This window comes from Sus scrofa, chromosome 4 (assembly GCF_000003025.6).
Source record: "Sus scrofa isolate TJ Tabasco breed Duroc chromosome 4, Sscrofa11.1, whole genome shotgun sequence".
NCBI classification, from domain to species: Eukaryota; Metazoa; Chordata; class Mammalia; order Artiodactyla; family Suidae; genus Sus; species Sus scrofa.
In genome coordinates this window covers 88,112,501-88,132,225 of record NC_010446.5, presented here as the reverse complement: position 1 = coordinate 88,132,225, position 19,725 = coordinate 88,112,501, and the positions used below count along the sequence as shown (strand labels likewise).

The 19,725-nt window shown below is 39.9% G+C and overlaps 2 protein-coding genes across 4 annotated transcripts in view; one reads left to right on the top strand and one right to left on the bottom strand.

Annotated features, from left to right (window-relative positions):
• The window catches only part of C4H1orf226 (chromosome 4 C1orf226 homolog), a 342,511-nt gene extending 339,516 nt beyond the window's left edge, over nucleotides 1-2,995 (top strand). For all 3 annotated transcript variants that reach the window (XR_002343371.1, XR_002343372.1, XR_002343370.1), the window contains one exon: nucleotides 2,122-2,995. The gene's annotated coding sequence lies outside the window, so the exon portion shown is untranslated. The remainder of the gene's footprint in view (nucleotides 1-2,121) is intronic.
• The window catches only part of SH2D1B (SH2 domain containing 1B), a 32,259-nt gene continuing 14,967 nt past the window's right edge, over nucleotides 2,434-19,725 (bottom strand). Inside the window, exons 2-4 of the mRNA XM_021089509.1 lie at nucleotides 8,049-8,112; nucleotides 5,245-5,410; nucleotides 2,434-3,700 (exon numbers count right to left, since the gene is read on the bottom strand). Coding sequence (XP_020945168.1) covers nucleotides 3,663-3,700; nucleotides 5,245-5,410; nucleotides 8,049-8,112 — 268 coding nt within the window. The 3' untranslated portion in view covers nucleotides 2,434-3,662. The remainder of the gene's footprint in view (nucleotides 3,701-5,244; nucleotides 5,411-8,048; nucleotides 8,113-19,725) is intronic.

Sequence of the window (19,725 nt, the reverse complement as noted above, 5' to 3'; positions counted from 1 at the left end):
TAGATGTAGCATGCTTATGCATGGGAAAACATCACAAGAATGACAGTTTTGCCCTAATTACAAATTCGTTGCAAGTTTACTCAAAATTCCAGCAAGAGGTTGAGAAACTTATTTACTTTAAAACGTATACGGAGGAATAAAGGTCCATAAATAGCTTTAAAAAGATGGTTTACAAAAATAAGAGTGCTTATTGCACCAGACAAGAATACATTACAAAGTATCAGAACAGTTGTGCGATAAAGGAGAAACCATAAATCAAAGGGAGAAAATAAATTATTAAGGAGGTCGTAATGGGAAAACTACTTCAATATATACACAAAAATACAAAGTTGGATTCTCACTTTGGACAAAGGTTAACCCCAGATTCATCATGTATTCAGCAAATATCTACTGAGTAGCTACTGTGGGTGAAGGACTTTTCTAAACACTGGATATATGTCAGTGAAAGAGGCAAAAGTCTTTCTCTAACTGTGGAGGGTAAACACATAAAGACAGGAGAAGAAAATGTAAGGTAATTTTTTTCATGATCTTTGAATGGGGAAGGGCTTATAAAACAAGGATAAAAAAAGCAAAAAGTCTAAGGCAAAAAAGCACTTGATGGGCTGAATCATAATCATTATTAACTATGAGAACCCTTTATGGCCCACACATATAGTCCAGAGGAAGTCTCTTATACTTCCGTAAAGAGACTTGCTCGAGGTTCTCATCACAGCATTGTTTCCGGTAGCAGGGAGTTGGAACCAGCTTAGATGTCTATCCCTGGAGGAACAAGTAAACAAAATGTTGTGGGTGCATGCTGTGGAGTACCGTGCTTCAGTAAGAGGCACTGGGTTAGAGGTATACTCAACAATAAGGGGTAGAACCAAACATACTATTGAGAGAAAAAATGTAGTAACAGAATTGGAGCAATAGCACCGTATCATGTATGTAAATGTAAAAGTTGTACGGTCACAACCAATTCTGTATATTCTACAAGGATGTGTACATACCAAGGGCATGTATCATATAGTACAGTGCTTGTAGATCGATGGTAATAATGAGTTCAGAACTAAGGGACGTGATTAACTCAAATCTCCATACCTAAGTCCACTTGGACTATAAGGGTAAAGGCTGTAGGAAGGTAAGATAGTTCCAGTGGGTTCAGAGTTCTTCCCTGTATTTGGCTAAAACTGCCCTCCTGTAAACATCCAGTCATTAGTCTGAGTTCTGCTGTCTTCCACTGAACCCAATGCATCTTCACATTTTCACAGAACAGCACCTCAAACACTTAAAAGAGCTGCTGAAGTTAATTAAAGCATCTCTCTTGCAGTCTCACATACCCAGAGTGTCCAGCTGTTCTTCACTTAACATGTTCAGGTCTTCCAAAACATTTCAGGGAACTCTAGAATGGTGTGTACACCAGCTATTAAAAGTGGCTGGCTCATGTGAGAAACATGCTGAAATCCCACTGGGGACCAAGCATCACATAAATTGCTATGTGTGGGTGCTCAGAAAGAAAGAAAGGGAGAGAAGTGGGAGGAAGGAAGGAAGGGAGAAAGAGAGAAAGGAAGGAAGGGAGTAAGAAAGAAACAAAAGAAAAGAAAGGTGTGAGGGAAGGAAGGAACGAAAGGAAGGAAGGAAGAAAAAGAAATCACTGCTATGAGAGTTCTACTCAGTCTTCAACTAATAGTCTTGTTCTACTGAATTTTGAAATGTGTAAAGTTCAGACAAATCTCTGCTATCCAGAATGAGTGACCACCTTTTGTACATATGGATTTAGTCTGTCATTTATTTAAGAAATCTTCACTGAATATATTTTCTTTCTTTCTTTTTTTGTTTTTGTTTTTTTTTTGTCTTTTTTTGTTTTTTTTTTTTAGGGCCGCACCTAATTGGAGCTATAGCTGCCGGCCTACTCCAGAGCCACAGCAACACCACATCCAAGCCTTGTCTGTGACTTACACCACAGCTCACGGCAATGCCAGATCCTTAACCCACTGAGCGAGGCCAGGGATCGAACCCGCAACCTTATGTTTCCTAGTCATATTCGTTTCCGCTGTACCATGACAGGAACTCCTGAATATATTTTTTATGCCAAAGATTGCTGTGGGGTCTAATAACTGGAATGTGCTTCTTGTTCTGTAGCAAAGGAATCCAAGACCCAATGTGGAACCCTGGAGAGCAGGCTTGCTTCTGGGTCTTTTCTTGAACGAACCAGAAGGATTTGGCTCCCATCTCTCTGAATATGGCTGCATTTCGCTTCTTCTCTGCTATGGATTGCTGTGAACCCAGAACTCAGAATGGCTCATGCTTTGGGGTTCCAGACACAATGTCTCTTCATGTTTCCTGGAAATAAATCTCAGCTCCTCTCTTTAATAACTTTAAAAGGTAAGGCCAGTGGGATGAAATGAATCACTATGATTTGAAGATGGGTGAGAGAATGGGCATAGACTTTGGTACATTCCACACAAATCAAATTTTATTATTAGTAGTAGTATTAGTATTAGTATTAAAGTATAGCTGATTTACAATGTTGCAGCCATTTATGCCATATGTATATATGTGTGTGTGTGTGTGTGTGTTCATATATACATATATATTCATATTTTCCATCATGGTCTATCCCAGGAGACTGGATATGGTTCCCTGTGCTGTACAGCAGGACTTCATTGCCTATCCATTCTAAAATGTGAATTAGCAGAAAAATTCAAAGGACTTTAGAAGCAATATGACAAATTCTTCAGAATGAGCTTCTAGTCAGTAGATTCTCTGATGGAGCCTGGCTCTGGGCAGCACACATTTCTACATGCTGTGGAGGATTCAAGGGAACAGGAACCAGACATGAGTTCCTTCAAAATCCCCACAGGTACCAGAATGCAGAGCCATATCCATGCTGTGGAAGGGATTAGCATAAATAAAACTAGGCAGCATCAGAGATAAAGTGTTTCCAGGGTGATGTCTGGCAGGAAGACTGGAAAGAAGGTGAGTTGCCCAGGCGGGAGGGAGGAGGGTGCGTGAGTGGGTCAGGGACCCCAACCCTACCAAGACCCACATAGGCAGGTGCAGAGAATGTGTTGGCTGTCTTGGCAGGCTGGGATACTAATCCCCTGCTGATGCTGCCCACATGTTCATCACACCTGGACTCCCCACTCCCACCTGATACAACCAGGCTCAGCAGAGGGGCTGGCAGATGTGTATCCCCCTGCCCAGCCACTTGTTTTATAGATGAGGAAACGGAGGCCTGGAAAGGGGAAGAGGTTTGTCTGGAGTCACATAGCCACAGGACTGGAACTCAGACTCCTAACCAGCAGCCTGTGCTCTCTCTTCTGTGGGAGGCTTGCCCCCCTGATTGCCTGATCTGGAAGAAGGGTGTCAACCGTGATGCAGTGGTAGCACCTTTAACAAGTCAAGGAGAAGGATCCAAGGTGTTCTACCCCAAGAAAGAAGAGTGAGCGAGGAAAAGGAGTTTCAAAGCTGCTTGTGGTGTATGCATGGGAAGCGGTGGGGATGGGGGAATGATTTGTCTGAGGCTGGTGGACAGAACATCTTCATTCACTCAGACCAGAGAGTCTAAATTGTCCCCTGGAGTTTGGCCTTTCAGACTTACACCTGCAGAAGAAGCAGGGTCGCTAGTGAGAGCTGTCATCCCATCTCTTCTATAAGTGCTTCGTCCAGTCTCCTTATCTTCAAGGCAAGACGTCCACATAATCACTGTTACTGTTCTCTGGGGACAAAAAGCAGAAGACCAGCCATGAGGCTCGATACCCAGGAGTCACCGTGAACAAAGGAGAAAAGATTTCTCCCCAGGCACAGGGTGATCAACATCAAAATGACATCATCAAGGGCTGGGGTACCACGGGGAGCTCTCCTGGCAAAATAGGGGGTCTGCTTACACGTCAGAGTTTCTAGTACTAGATGCTTCCACTTACCGGCAGAAAACCTGTGCCTCTCAATGTGAGAACACCCAAGGCTTATTCTAAGGAGGCCAAGGGAAGGGGGGATGAAGACAGAGTGAGCTGATGGGAGGAAGTTCCCTCAGGTAGCTGAGGATCTGGGAAGCTGCTGCCACGGCTGACCAAGCATGGACAGCTGGTGCGGTAAGGCTCTCCCCCAGTTCTTGGAGACAAATTCCAAAGAGTTCTCCCCTCCGGATTTGAGGTTCTTTTGTTATTGCTGAGACAAAATACTGCCCAAGCACCATCGGCAACTCATCTGGGTTTGCCCAAGGACTGCAGCCCAAGTACATTCCTGGGTTTCTACTCTGCCCCCATTCCTCTTTTTTTTCCTGTAAGTTTCAGCAGAAAACAGCCATCTGCAGCCAAGCCTATAGGAAGCAACTCTACATGTACAGAGGTGCACACACCTTTGCATGGGGGAGGGGCACAGAGAAACAATGGTAGAAGCAAATTGTTTTTTCATAATCAAAGAGCCATGCTTAGGCTTGTTGGGGAGGTAAGAAGCTTGCTCTGGTAGCCTAAAGGGCAGCTTCACTGTGGACAGAGTAGAATGGGTGTAGGGGGGATGGCAGGCTCGCTGGAATGCTCTGTCCTCTCCCTTCTCCCCAGCTAGCACTTCTGCTCGCATCCTCATCACCTGCCCACTGATGACTGAAATCCCTTTAATGGGGCTATAACCAAACATCCCACCATGAAAAAACAGCACTAAACTGTAAATGTCTCCAGAAGTCTGGGTTAAATTGGAACTGTGTTGTAACTGTGTTGTAACTAGATTCTTTTCTGAGAGCAGCTTTCAAGGGGTGTGGAGAAGTAAGCAAGAGTAGCTGCTTGGGATATGGTCCAGATTTGCTGCACTGAGACTTCCTGACCATCTCTCATTTTCCCCATGGCTTTTCATGGTGCAGCTGAAATAATGTGTGCCCTAACACTGTATAAATGATTCCTTAGCAAATATTGAGCAAAATGTAACAGGATGAGCCTTAGGGAGAGGGTTGAAGCAACTTTCTCATTGGCCATCTATTTCCAAACCTGTGTGATTGCACAAGGTCACAGAATGAGTTTGCAGTCAGCTCTGAGAAACCAGGCTTGCTCCCTAGGCTGTCCAAGCACAGAGAGTTCTTTGTGTTTGCCACATCCAGGAACTAAAAGGCACCACCACTTTTCAACAAGACGGAAAGTGCTCTTAGTAGGATGAAGCTTTTTAGAGCTAACACAACAGGAAAAGTCATCTCTTTGTATTGATTCTACAAAGTAGGCCAGTGGTAGAAATGGGACTAAGGTTCCTGTCTGGTCCCCATGTGAGAATTATTACCATAAACACCATCCAAATCTATCTTCGATCTTCTCCATCTCAGGCAGGGGCTGGTTCTCTTTACTGGCTTTAAGAGGTGAACCACTAGCCCTTGGTTTGGTTTTTCAAACTTGGAGATCAGTTCCTTTAGGTTTGGAAAGATCTGTCTTTTAGCACCTTCCACGGTCTGCAAAAATTCAAGAAGGAGATCAGTTGTTATTGTGCAATTATGTGTGAAAAATGACACTTCTCAAAACAGTGGTTTTCAGGGCTGCCTCTTGAGTGGAGAACTGAAAGCGAGTTCAGTTTCAGGGTGGGAACTTCATGTGTGGGAGCTCACACCACACACAAGACTCAGAAACCTTCCTTTAAAAAATGGAACTCTGACTTGCATTCCTCTGAGTAAAGAGGATCAGCAGTCAAGAGGTCCCTACTTCAGTCTGCAGTATCAAGTAGGTCCCCATCCTTGCCACATTGTGGGCAGTTCTTATAGGTACACTGTGGGTGGTACCCCTCTAAGAGCTTCTGTTAGACTCTGCCCTGCTTTGCTCTCATAGAGAACTAACACAGGTGGACTTCTGGTGGGAAATGCAAAATATGCAATTTACAGACTTGATGAATTCAGAATCTCCATGAGAGGAAAACAAGAGAAAAAAGTCCTGATCTAAATGGAAAGTGGAGGGAGGGGATTCCCTTCATGGCTCAGTGGTTAATGAACCCGACTAGGATCCATGAGGATGCAGGGTTCCATCCCTGGCCTCGCTCAGTGGGTTAAGAATCTGATGTTGCTGTGAGCTGTGGTGTAGGTCACAGAAAAGTCTCGGATCCCGCATTGCTGTGGCTGTGGTGTAGGCCAGCAGCTGTGGCTCTGATTTGACCCCTAGCCTGGGAACTTCTATATGCTGTGGGTGAGGCCCTCAATCAATCAATCAATCAATCAATCAATCAATGGAAAATGGGAATATCAACATGACTCAGGTAAATTGTAAATAGTTGTTTTCTGTGTAGCAGTTATAAACGAAGTTCAGGTTTCTAATATAATGTTATAGAAGTCATGTTAAAACATAAGAGCTTCCTCTGCTCTTGTGTATTTGATTTTCTTGATGAGCACTGTGGTTCTCATATGGCCACAGAGTTGGGCTCCAGTGAGAGGGTGACTGGAAGGCTCTCTTATGTGCCATGTGGTTAAACTCTTTAACAGAAACGTAGGCTGACATGGAAGTTGGCTGCAGGGAGATACCAGGTAAGGCTTTCACATCAGCCCAAGGCAGCCACCAGCACAGCACAGAGCTGCTCCTCAGTAAAATGCCCTTCCATGTCTGAGTTACAAATGGTTTAGTTGCCTCTGTATTTTGTCCAGATAAGAGACAAAATGTGATATTAGGAATTGTCCAGAATTTCCCAAAATATGCACAACAAAGAAATAAATGTTTAACATGAGTTGCTTTTTAGAAAATATTACATTTTGAAATAATTTCAGACTTAAAAATTGTAAAAAATTTTAAAAATTTCCATATGTAGCCTTCACCCACACCCCCAAAGTTAACATTTTATCATATTTTCTTTTCATTCTCTCTTTCTAAATATATAAATGTGCATATATATTCTTTTAAAAAAATGTTGGAGGAGCTCCCACTGTGGTTCAGTGAGTTAAGGAGTTCATGTTGTCTCTGTGAGGATGGGACAGTGTTGTCTCTGTGTTGATCCCTGGACTCGCTCAGGGGGCTAAGGATCCAGTGTTGCCACAAGCTGTAGCATAGCTCCAATTTGACCCCTGGCCCAGGAAATTCCACATGCTGCAGGTGTGGCCATAGAAAAGAAATTTAAAAGATCATACATTATGACCCAGTGGGAGTTTATCCCAGGAATTGAAGTTTCATATATAACATTTGAATAGCAATCAACATAATTAATCATATTTGAAAACTAAGGAAAATCATATGACAATTTCTGTAGATGTATAAAAAATTTTGGAGATAAGCTGCTGACATGATATCCCTTTAACCCTAAATACTTATTTTTTAAAAAGCAAGAACATTACATATCCACACTAAAATGAGGAAATTAATCTTGATGTGACACTATTTGCTAATTTCCAGACCTTATTCAAACTTTGTCAGTTGCCTCAATAATGTCCTTTGTAGCAAAAGAAAAAATGTATACGTGTTTGGGGATCATTGCATATTCTAATCTCTCTCAGATATTCACAATGAACATTAGCATACTGAAGATTCTGAGAAATCCTGCATTAAGAGATCTGCTTAACCTTTATTCAAATGTTTCAGAAAGATTATTGCAGGATTCTCTGTTAATAATTAAAGATTCAGTGACATTTATTATACTCTTCCTGACAGAGAAGTAACTTCAAAGGAAAAAAGGTTTTTCTGCTTAGCGCTCTGTAAACCAGAAATGTTAAAGAAATGTCTAAGACTGCCTGTCGGCTGATGCTTCCTTTTGTACTTTCATATGGTCACAGAGCCCCCTTGACTTAGGGTACCCAGCCTCTCCCCATCTTCCCTTTCCACCCATCCTGGTCATTGTTTAGTCTTCTGATTCAACGGTTGTCTTATATGGAGTTCAGCTTGGTATAGTTGACCCCGGGAGAGAATTTGTGCCTTTATACTTTTGATATAACAGCCTCGTTTTTTCAAAAATGGGACCCAGCTCTAGTGCATTCCAGTTACCCTCAAAGAAAGACAAGGTTAACTACTGATCTGACTAATTCTAAACTGTGTTTCCCAATGCCTCCCCCAACACATCTCAGGTTCTTCACCCACCAGTAGCTTTTCGTCATTTTGGTTATAGGAGTTCTTGTGTGTCCTTACCTGTATAGTGTAATACCCATGTTTCTCTTTGAAGATTCGGTATGTGTAGACAAAATTTTTAAACCTGTGGAAAGATGACTGTGTGAGTCATAATGGTCTTATATGCAAATCCAGGTAACATTTACCACTATATTTTGTGTGCAATGCCCTTGTCAATTTGGATCCCCAAAAAGAAGCTGATCATTTTCAGATCTCTTCTGTGGGAATTTGAAGGAGACAGAGGTTCTGAAATGGGGAACTTTATTCTGATGGTGGAAGTCCGGTCTGTAGCAAGGAAGATAAGGAGAGAGAATTTACAATTTCCATTGTCTTGGTCTTTCCTTCTAGTTTTTTCACTTAGCCCTAAGTTGATACAACAAACAAAACACCATTGAGCCATTCCTATATTATTTATTAAGTGACATGTCATTGACCTCATTAGAAAAAGCTAATGTAAGTAAAATAGAGGATGTTGGGAATTTTATGCAAGGGAGTAATGTAGTATACTTTTGTTTCTCATTGGAACAGGGGCCACTGGCTAAGTAATCTAACTAGAATTGAGATAACAGACCCAAGAGAGCAATTTCCAAAACAAGAAATGGCATACATTCCCATATTTCTTCAATTCCAACATGTCATCAATTGTAAGATACAGTATCAATTTAATAATAGCATTTGAGCAGAAAAGGCATATATTAAATGTCTCTATCAACTGTTAACCATGTTCTGATTACACAGAAATATTAAAATGTAAAAAAATGAGGGAAGTTCCTGTTGTGGCACAGAGGAAACAAATATGACTAATATCCATGAGGATGCAGGTTCTATCCCTGACTTTGCTCAATGGGTTAAGGTTTCAGCATTGCTGTGAGCTGTGGTGTAGTTCCCAGACATGGCTCAGATCTGGTGTTGCTGTGGTGTAGGCCAGTAGCTGTAGCTCTGATTTGACCCCTAGCCTGGGAACTTCCATATACCATGGGTTTGGCCCTAAAGAAAAAAGAAAAAATGAGGATCACAGCTATTGACATAAGGTCCAAACTATTTGATTGATGGCTCATCATTCCTTCACTTGCACTCATGGCAAAGACCCAAATGACTAATCTTTTGACTGAATTGGGAGGGCAGATAGCTACTTATAGCTTTAAGGTACAGGAGATTTCATTGCTGATTGTCTAGAGGCCTTGACAGTTAACTTTAAATCCCAATCCTTTTTGTGGTGTTCTTGAGGCCAGAATAAGCTAGTGGGTGTCTCTAAATTATATGGCAAACGATAAAAATTTTTTATGTGACTCTTTGTTTATATGTGACGAATTAAAGTATTCCACAGAAGTCTCACAAAGGTCTTTTCACAGAATTATTTCTCAAATTGGAATCCAAACAAGGTCTATACATTGCTTTTGGTTGAGCACACAGTTTTTTGAAACTCAGCTATCATATAGCCTATGTCAAATTCTTAAATAAATGACTTTATTTTTTAATGATATTTTTGTATTATCACCTGAAGAAAATCTTTACTAGAGAAGTTTGAAGAATAAAACAAATGGAGGCTCTATGTTAATTAGTCCAAAAGCCATATACTTCAGTTAGAAAGATGGACATTGTTCAAATATAGTTGTAAATCTTGCAAAATACTTTTAGTGCAATAAAAAGCCACATTGGAGCAATGCATTCCAAGAAATCGAGTTACTGAACTTGTGATACCTGCTTACATTTATTTTGGAATGTTTACCCCCTAAAAGACAATGAGATTACAGAGCAGTGAGATTAGTATCTTTCATGTAACTACAGTATTATTGGCTAAACATAAAAACTTATTTTTATTGCTTCCTGTCCTAATTACTATTTTACGAATGCCAGTTATAAAACTTTTAAAAGATAAATGATTTCTCAGCATGCATTTACACTCAAGGCAAGTAAAAAGACCACCCCTCCCCTAGGTCTTCTGCCCCCATCAACACTGGTGACAAGGGAGCCCTTCTTTATCTGCCAACATTTGCAGTTTTGCCTCCACTCTCTGCCTGGAATCCTTTGGACTAATCTCATCATGCCCTTTATCCTTCATTGTTAGTCATTGTAAGAACCCCAGTCTTGCAGTTCACCTTTTCCTCCTGTTTCCTAATCCTACAGGGCTCTGTACAGCCTGTTTTATGTCCTCCTTGTCCCAGCTCCTGAAGTCCGTCCATGAGTTCTCGCACTCAAGGTCTGCCATCATCCAAGTCTCCTCTGTCTCCAACCTATTATCTAATCTCTGTCACCTTCTCCCTCTAAGGGAAACCTGGCCCTGCCCTGAGAACAGTGTCTCCCTGGAACCCTACTAAAGCCTGCTGCTGTCTCCCACAGCCCTCTCACAGCGGGCCTGGAGGGGAGGCCAGTGTTTTTGCTTTTGCAGCTCACAGCATTGTGTTCCTTCTCCTTGAACCCTCAGCTTTGAGTTTCATGTCCTTAGATTATATCACCTACTACCCAATCAGGATGTCACTACTGCTGGCATCTCCTGACTTTTGGGTTATTGCTGTTCATTTCTCTTTTAGCTCCTAGCTCCCTGTCAATGCCTTCAATACTATTCTTCTCTAAATTCTTGGCAATTTCAATTCACATGTGGATTATCCTTTAACACTCCTGTTTTGTGGTTCCCTGAACTCCTCTCCTTCAGTAATCTTGTCATCCACCTACAATACCCACTCACTTCTATGTTCATAACCAGGACTGGCTACATAATATGGGGGGCCCAGAGAAAAATGAAAATTTAAGGCCCATGTTAAAAAATAGGAATTTTGAGATGGTGCCAGCAGAGCATTAAAGCAAGTGCAAGGCCCTCTGAGCATGGGGCCCTGCCTGATTGTGCAGGTTCCATGCCATGAAGCCTGCCCCACTCATAACATTGACCTTGTAATTGCCAATAGCAGCAACCCTCTCCTAATATGAATTTCATGCATTGTGTTCTCTTTACCCTGCTTCCCTTCTTTCTACATCCCTTCCCCAAGTATGCTGACCCCCACAATCCCTTAACCTCATAGACCCTACACTTTACAGAGTTCTCACTCACATGTCTTCACTTCCTTCTTTATCCAGATTAAATTTCCTGTCCACTATTATAATCACTTACCTCAACTCCTTTATCATCTTTCACTCTATTTCCTTAATTAGAAAAACTGGAATCCTGATTAAACCCAATTCTCAATAGCTGTATGTGGCCATGTTCACTGTTCTCACTTTAAATTAATGACCACAAACCTCACATGGGCTTCAATGCCTCCAGGCAGTCATTTATTTTCCTCTTCTCCTCAGCAGTGATTCTACACCATTTCCTTTCTTAAACTTTCAACATTTCACTCTTAACTGATGACTTCACTGAAAAGAGTAAAGCAATCAGAGAGGAATATCCAGATTCCCCTTACCACACATCATAGCATCTGCACACATAGACTCTGGCTTTATTACCATAGATGAACTTTGCATGTTGCTCTGCAAAGCTAATCCCTCCTATTTCCACTGGTTGCCATCTGCTTTCATCTATTCAAGGACATAATTTTGGCAAATTTTTCTTTCTCTCTGATGTCATTATTATTCTTTACACAATAGCCAGGGTGGTCCTTTTTAAAAATGTGTATCAGATCATGTTACTCCTCTGCATAAAAATCTAGTCAATTTTTGAAAGAGAAAAATAAAATTGGTATGTGAGTAGGGGTTGGGGTGGGGGATGCTTCTCTGTTAACAAGTCTTAAGTCTTCTTATAAAGCTATAGTTAAGGCAGTGGCTCTGAAATAGAAAAGATAGTAATGGAATAAAATTGCCCAGAAATGGACCATATATGTATAAAAACTTGATATATGACAGAGCTGGCAGGTCAGTGGACTATTTGTTAAATGTTGATGGTAATGCTTTCATGTGGCAACAAGTACAACTGGATTCCTGCTTCACACTCTAATTGAATACCCATTTATGAAAAACTAAAACACTAAACTTAGGAGAAATAAATATAAGTGACCAACTTAATGACCTTCAGTTAAGGAAGGAGTTAAATCTCCAAAAGTATAAGCTGTAAGATTAATAAACTCAATATATTAAAATTAAAACCTCTATTTATCAAGATATATATATATATATATTTTTTTTGTCTTTTTGCCATTTCTTGGTCCACTCCCGAGGCGTATGGAGGTTCCCAGGCTAGGGGTACAAACAGAGCTGTAGCCACCAGCCTATGCTAGAGCCACAGCAACGCGTCTGCAACCCACACCACAGCTCACGGCAACATCGAATCCTTAACCCACTGAGCAAGGCCAGGGATCAAACTCACAATCCCATGGTTCCTAGTCGGATTCATTAACCACTGAGCCACGACGGGAACTCTGATCAAGATATACTATTAACAAAGTGAAAAAGCCTACAGACTGGGAGAAGATAATTGTAACTCTAATACACAATAAGAACACTAATGTACAATAAGAAAAAGACAAATGGCCAATAAAAAAATGAAAAGATGCTTCACTTCACTATGAATCAGGGAAATAGAGATGAAGCCACATTAGATGTCATTTCACATCAAACTGGCAAAGATGTAAGAGCTTACTAGTGCAAAATATTGGCTGTGATATGGAGCTATGCAAAACATTATATACTATTAATGGGAGTGTAATTAGATGCTAATGTCTTGGAGAACAATTTGGCAAAATTTAGTAAAGTAGAAATGTATGCAGTCCACCAGCCCAAGTGTCCACTCACTCAGATTGGCAAAACTGATAGTGCCAACGTTTTATTATTTATTACAAAGCAAAGACCAGTGAAACTATATATTCATTACATTTAAATATACTTAAAAAATCCTAAGAATATTGTAAATACAAATAAAAGTGTAAATTAATGAGAACTATTATTAGATTAGGTTAATTAAAATAGTATTGAAAAATAATAAGCACTCCATAAAACATTAAGTTATAATTAATAATTAAAATTTAAAGTAAAATAGCTTTTTTCGTGCAATTTTGAGATTAAAGAGGAAGGGATGGAGGGAGGGAAAGGGAGGAAGGCAGGGAGAGAGGATGTGGGGTTATTATTGAGTCCTGAGGGATTTGAGGTGCAAATTTTTCCATCTGTTGGAAAATCTCTCTCTGTTTACACTAGTTGGGGAGTACTAAAGATGGAAGAATAAGCTAAGTAAATCTTTTCCTGTGATTTTTTCACCTTCAAACAATCCCATCCCTTGTTCTGCAACTTTGAAAAAAAATCTATTTTGAGCATCTTGGCTGTTTGTAAGAGCAGATATCTTTTTTTTTTTTTTTTTAAACAAGCCACAGAGTTTGTTATTTAAGCCTTTAGTAATCTCAGTAGTTACCTTTCTAGATTCCAGATGCTTACAGAATACTCTGAAACAGCCTTTATGCAAACACACACACAAAAAACCAAACAGATAAAAAGGGCCCACCACTAAGTATTTATTATTTTTGCCAACAACCTCACCTCTTTTGAAGTACACCGTTTTGTGGTAAAGGCTATGTTTTAATTCTCTAGCAATTCTCTTTGGGGGGGTATTTTTTTCAACATTCAGGAAAAAGTTTAAAATTTTTCAAGAAACAGAACTAAAATGAACATAGCCTTAACATTTGTATATTTGATTTTCTCTCTGCGCCTTTAAGAGGATAGGATGAGGGATGGGCTGGCTCCAGGCTGATTCTCTTGGGGAAAGAAGAGGAGTGATGGGTAGATGGGGTTTACCTGATGTACTGTTCCTGTCTTAACAGGTCTCAAGTCTTACAAAGCTATGATAATATCACAATATCCTCACTCTATCTACATACCACGATAACCAGCCATATGCCACCTCTGCTATCCAGGCTCTGAGTGCTCAAAGCCTGGTGGTGCAACACAGCTGTGTAGATTCAGGGCATTTGGTGCTCCCTGCAGGAAGCTTCCTGAGGCCCCCTGGGGTGGGGTGCTCTATAGGAGGAAAGAGGGGAACCTTTGAAAAAAGTTGTCTATTACTATCTAAACATACACTTATAATTACTGAATTTTAATTATCCATTTACTCATCTGTAATTCACACTCAGGCCAGAATCATGTCTGCTTTGTTCACTCTAGCACATTGCCTGCCTCACAGTACATGCTCAGCAACTGTTTGCTGAGCTGTATGGAATTATCTTAAGAAATGGGCCAAGGCTGTATGAAAAATCTTACCATGAAATATGACTACTTCACAAAATAAAAGGAGGTGGAATGTTTTTGGATGGAAAGCCTGACTATTGTGAAAATATGAATACTTATCAGTTTTACTTTAACTTGCATTCCTAGCTCCAACCTGCCCCCGAACTCCAGAATCATTTTTTTCCAACCATTCAACATCTCCTCTTGGATATCTGTTAGACTTTTCAAACTTAATGTATCCAATGCCAGTATCTCCATGTACCGAGTATTTTCTGTTGTCTCCAGATCCTCTTTCTAGCCTTCCCCACTCTGCTCTGAACTCTGTCCTCCACTGGTCCCTTGCTCTCAGCCCCCTGGTTGGGTTTAGTCAGTGGGAGATGTGTATATAAAGAGTATATATGGAAATGGATGTAAGGGTTTTAAACCAAGAAGGATAAAACTGAAGATTTGTAGGCTTACTTCATCAATAAGGGCACACTCACTCCGGATTTGGAATTAATGTATTACTAGCTCATGCACCTGAGAGTGACATAAACATTCTGCTAGACTGGTTAATTGAAGCATGGATTTAACAATGGCTCCCATTCAATAGAACTCAAAATGCTAAAACTTCCCTGGCATTCTTTTTTTTCTGGATTTTTTTAAAAATTGAAGTATAGTTGATTTATAATACTGTGTTAGTTTCAGGTGTACAGCAAAGTGAATTACAGAAAAATATATACTCACAGATATTTTTGAGATTATTTTCCATTACAGATTATTTAAATTATATTGAGTGTAGTTCCCAGTGCTATACAATAGGTCATTTTTTTTTTTTTTTTGGTCTTTTGTCTTTTTTGTTGTTGTTGTTATTGTTGCTATTTCTTGGGCCGCTCCCGCGGCATATGGAGGTTCCCAGGCTAGGGGTCAAATCGGAGCTGTAGCCACCGGCCCACGCCAGAGCCACAGCAACGCGGGATCCGAGCCGTGTCTGCAACCTACACCACAGCTCACAGCAACGCCGGATCGTTAACCCACTGAGCAAGGGCAGGGACCGAACCCGCAACCTCATGGTTCCTAGTCGGATTCGTTAACCACTGCGCCACGACGGGAACTCCCACAATAGGTCATTTTAAAAAAATTTATTTTATGTATAATAGTTTGTATCTGTTAATCCCCTGCTTCTAATTTATCCCCTCCCCACCATCCCTTCCCTCTTGGGTAAGCTTAGGTTTGTTTTCCGTGTCTGTGAATCTGTTTCTATCTTGTATATAAATTCATTTGTATTATTTTTTAGATTCCACATAAAAGTGAAATGCTATTTGTCTTTCTCTGTCAGACTTTCTTCACGGAGTATGATGTTTTTTAGGTCCATCCATGTTGCAGCAAATGACAATATTTCATTCCTTTGTATCTTTTTTTTTTAAAACCAGTTGTCTGTTGATGGACACTTGGATTGTTTCATGTCTTGGCTATTGTAAATATTGCTGCCGTGAACATTGGAATACATGTATCTTTTCAAATTTGTCTTTTCCGGTTATATGCCCAGGAATGTGATTGCTGGATCATGTGGTAGCTCTATTTTTAGTTTTCTAAGAAACCTCCATACTGTTCTCCACAGTGGTTGCACTACTTTACATTCCCACCAACAGTATAGGAGGGTTCCCTTTTCTCTATACCCTCTCTAGCATTTATTATATAGACAGTTTCATGATGGCCATTCTGATCCATGTGAAGTGATACCTCTTTGTGGTTTTAATTTGCGTTTCTCTAACAATCAGAGATGTAGAGCATCTTTTCATGTGCCTGTTGTGTAATTGTATGTCGTCTTTGGAGAAATGTCTGTTTAGGTTGTCTGCCTATTTTTTGATTGTGGTGTTTGTATTTTTGATATGGAATTATATGAACTCCTTGTTTTGGATATTAACCCTTTATGTATCACATCATTTGCACATATTTTTTCCCATTCTGTAGGTTGTCTTTTTGTTTTGTTGATGGCTTCTTTCACTGTTCAAAAGCTTCCAAGTTTGATTAGGTGCCAATTTATTTTTACTCTTATTTCTTCTGCCTTTTCCCTGGCATTCTATAGCAAAAGGTATCTGAATATTCAGGAATGTGGGAATGTTATAATAAATCTATTTATGAAACTGTTCAGTCATTCCTTACCCCCTCCCCTTCAGGTGTCTGAAGGGCAGCGCCTTCATGATGCATTAAAAAATAAATTGTGAGGAAGTTCCAATTGTGGCTCAGCAGGTTATGAACCTGTCTAGCATCCATGAGGATTCAGATTTGATCCCTGGCCTTGCTCAGTGGGTAAAGGATCCAGCATGTTCATGAGGTGTGGTATATAGGTCACAGATGTGGCTTGGATCCCATGTTGCTGTGCTGTGGCTGTGGCGTAGGCCGGCAGCTACACCTCTGATTCAACCCCTAGCCTGGGAATTTCCATATGCTGTAAGTGCAGCCCTAAAAAGCAGTAAAAAAATAATTAAATTAATTAATTGTAAGGAGAGCACCAGCATCTTTGAAAACTGTAACTCTGTGCTCTAGGATGGAGTGGATAGTGGGAAATCCTGCAGTGGAATTGGGTGCCCTGATTTCAGTGGAAATGATGGGATCCAGGAATAGTGGAGGTCAGGTGCTAGCACTTAATGAGAGACAAAGAGAGAATAATTATCATAAGCCCGGGGGATGTAACAATATAAGAACAACTTGCTCTACAGGGATCTGTGGTGATGTCTAATTGACTCACTGGATTCCAAAGCATAGAATAGATGGGCAGTCTAAAATGCTGTTGAATATAAAGTAAATAGAACCTCCAGATCTGGTGGCAGAACTCTGACTTGAGTCACAGAGTAGGGGGTTTTAGATTTCTTACCCAATTTACATATTTAGTTCCCAGTTCACAGACTCAGTTCCTTTTACTGAGAAGGATGTTGGGTTTCTAGATTCCTTTAAGGAAGGAATGTGACAATTCTTCTCCAAATCTTTACCAGAAGAACCTATAGCATTTACTAGGGGTACTGTGTACTAGGAAAAGGGAAAATACGCAATATTTTTGAGAGTTATTTGATACTGGCTCTGAACTTACACTAATCTTTGGAGACTCAAATGTCCCCTTGATCTGCAAATTCAGAGGCGGGAGTCATGAGAGTCAGGTGATGGAAGAAATCTTAGCCTGGAGTTTCTGTTGTGGCTAGTGGTTAACAAATCTGACTAGTATCCACGGGGACACAGGTTCGCTCCCTGGCCTTGCGCAGTGGGGTAAGGATCTGTCATTGCCGTGGACTGTGGTGTAGGTCACAGATGTGGCTCAGATCCTGCATTGCTGTGGTTGTGGCATAGGCCAGCAGCTACAGCACCGATTTGACCCCTAGCCTGGGAAGCTCCATATGCTGCAAGTGTGGCCCTAAAAAGAAAAAAAAAAAAATCAAGTGTGTCCAATGGATCATCTTATAGTTATTTCCCCAGTTCCAGAATGCACTTAGAAATTGTCCAAATATCCAAATATTTTCATTGTTTCTTTGAATCATAGAATAAGGACTATTGTAGTGGAATGGACCAAACAGAAGCTCCTGTAACTGGTTTCATCTGCCAAAATAATATAAAAACAATTTCTCAACCACAAGAAATTTCTTTACTAAGTGTACCATCAAATTATGAAATGTGTGGTATGTTAGTTCCTACCACATTCTCATTTAACCTACCCATTTGGCCAGTGTAAACACTGCATATGTCTTAGAGAATGTGAGTGTTTAAACATGAATCAAAGGTTACTTATTTTCATCCACAGTTCCAGAGAAGCATATTTTTGTGGATAAAATAATCACAGATCTGGCATCTAGAGCTAAGAAAAAATTTGCTGTAGTTCAAGCAAAAACTATCTATCTATCTATCTATCTATCTATCTATCTATCTATCTATCATTCCTAGTAGCAAAGTAGTCAGAACCAGTTTGCCTTCATTTGATAAGAATAGTGGTACATAGTCATTACCTTACCACAAAGATGTGTCAGTTCTCTTTCTCTGGCATAATATAATCCAGAAGGACATCGATTATCTTTATACTCTATAAAATATTTGTTCATTTCTTGATGTTTCCATTGATTAATATTTCTCCTCATTGTGGATTGCATTTCTTGCCTCTATTCATACCTGGTAAATTTTGATTGAATGCCAGACATAGCATTCTTGTATTTTACCTTATTTGGTGCTGGATATTTTTGTATTCCTATAAATATTCTTGAATTTTTTTCTAGGGTGCAGTTAAATTACTTAGAAATAGTTCAGTCTTTTTGAGGCTCACAGTCTACAGGCTTTAAAGTCTTTTTTAGGTGGGATAAGAGCAGCCTTGAGTCCAGAGCTAATTCTATTCCATTATTGAGTCAATATACTTCTGATGTCCATGAATTATTAAATTTTCTACTTTGTCTGGTGAGAACACAATCTATTTCCAGACCATATGAGCTCCAGAGATTGTTCCCTTGGCTTCTTTTGGGTGATTTTTCATCCAGCCTGAGTAATTCCCTCATGCACAGAAGCTATTCAATACTAAGGTGAAGATTCAAGGAAACCTCTTCAGATCCCAGGAGCTCTTTCTTAGCATATCTTTTCTTCTAGAATTTCCACCCACCTCCAATAAATTCTAGGCACTTGACCTTCTTGGGCTCCTAGCTCTAACTCATTAACTTAGGGAGACTCTCAGGCTCCACCTCAATGGAAAAGACATTTATAAAATTGTTGAAATTATCTAAGATGTTCAAGATTCTAGAGGAAAGAAAGAAAGCTTATTAAGAAGAAACATGGATGATATTAAAGAAACATCAAAATTAAACTTCTGGAGATAAAAACTACATTGCATAAGATGAAGAATAAATATACTAGATGGAATTAGCAGCAAATTTCACATTGTAGAAGAAAGAAGTTTGTGAACTTGAAGACAAAACATTAGAAATTACCCAAAATTGGATTTCCTGTCGTTGCTCAGAGGTTAATGAACCCAACTAGTATCCATGAGGACACGGGTTTTATCCCTGGCCTTGCTCAGTGGGTTAAGGATCTGGTGTTGCTGTGAGCTGGTGGCTGCAGCTCTGATTCGACCCCTAGCCTGGGAACCTCCGTATGCGATGAGTGTGGCCCTAAAAAGACAAAAAAAAGAAAGAAAGGAAGAAAGAAAGACATTGTCCAAAATTATAATCAGAGATAAAAAATACTGAAACAAATAAACAGAACCAGTGAACTGTGGAACAAATTTGAAAGGCCTAATATCCCTATAATTGGATTTCCCTAAGTGGGAACAGAAAAATATTTAAAGAAATAACAGACAAAAAATTTTCTCTGTTTGATGAAAACGATAAACCCACATGTCCAAAAAATTAAATGCACCCCCAACTCAAGAAATACAAAGAAAATTAAAGGTGCATCACAATCAAATTGCCTAAAACCAATGATAAAGAGAAAATCTCAAAAACAATTGAAGAAAAAAAATACAAACCTACAGAATAACAAATATAAGGATGACAGCAAACTTCTTATCAGAAACAGTGCAAGTTAGGGAACAGTGTAGCAAAAATCTTAG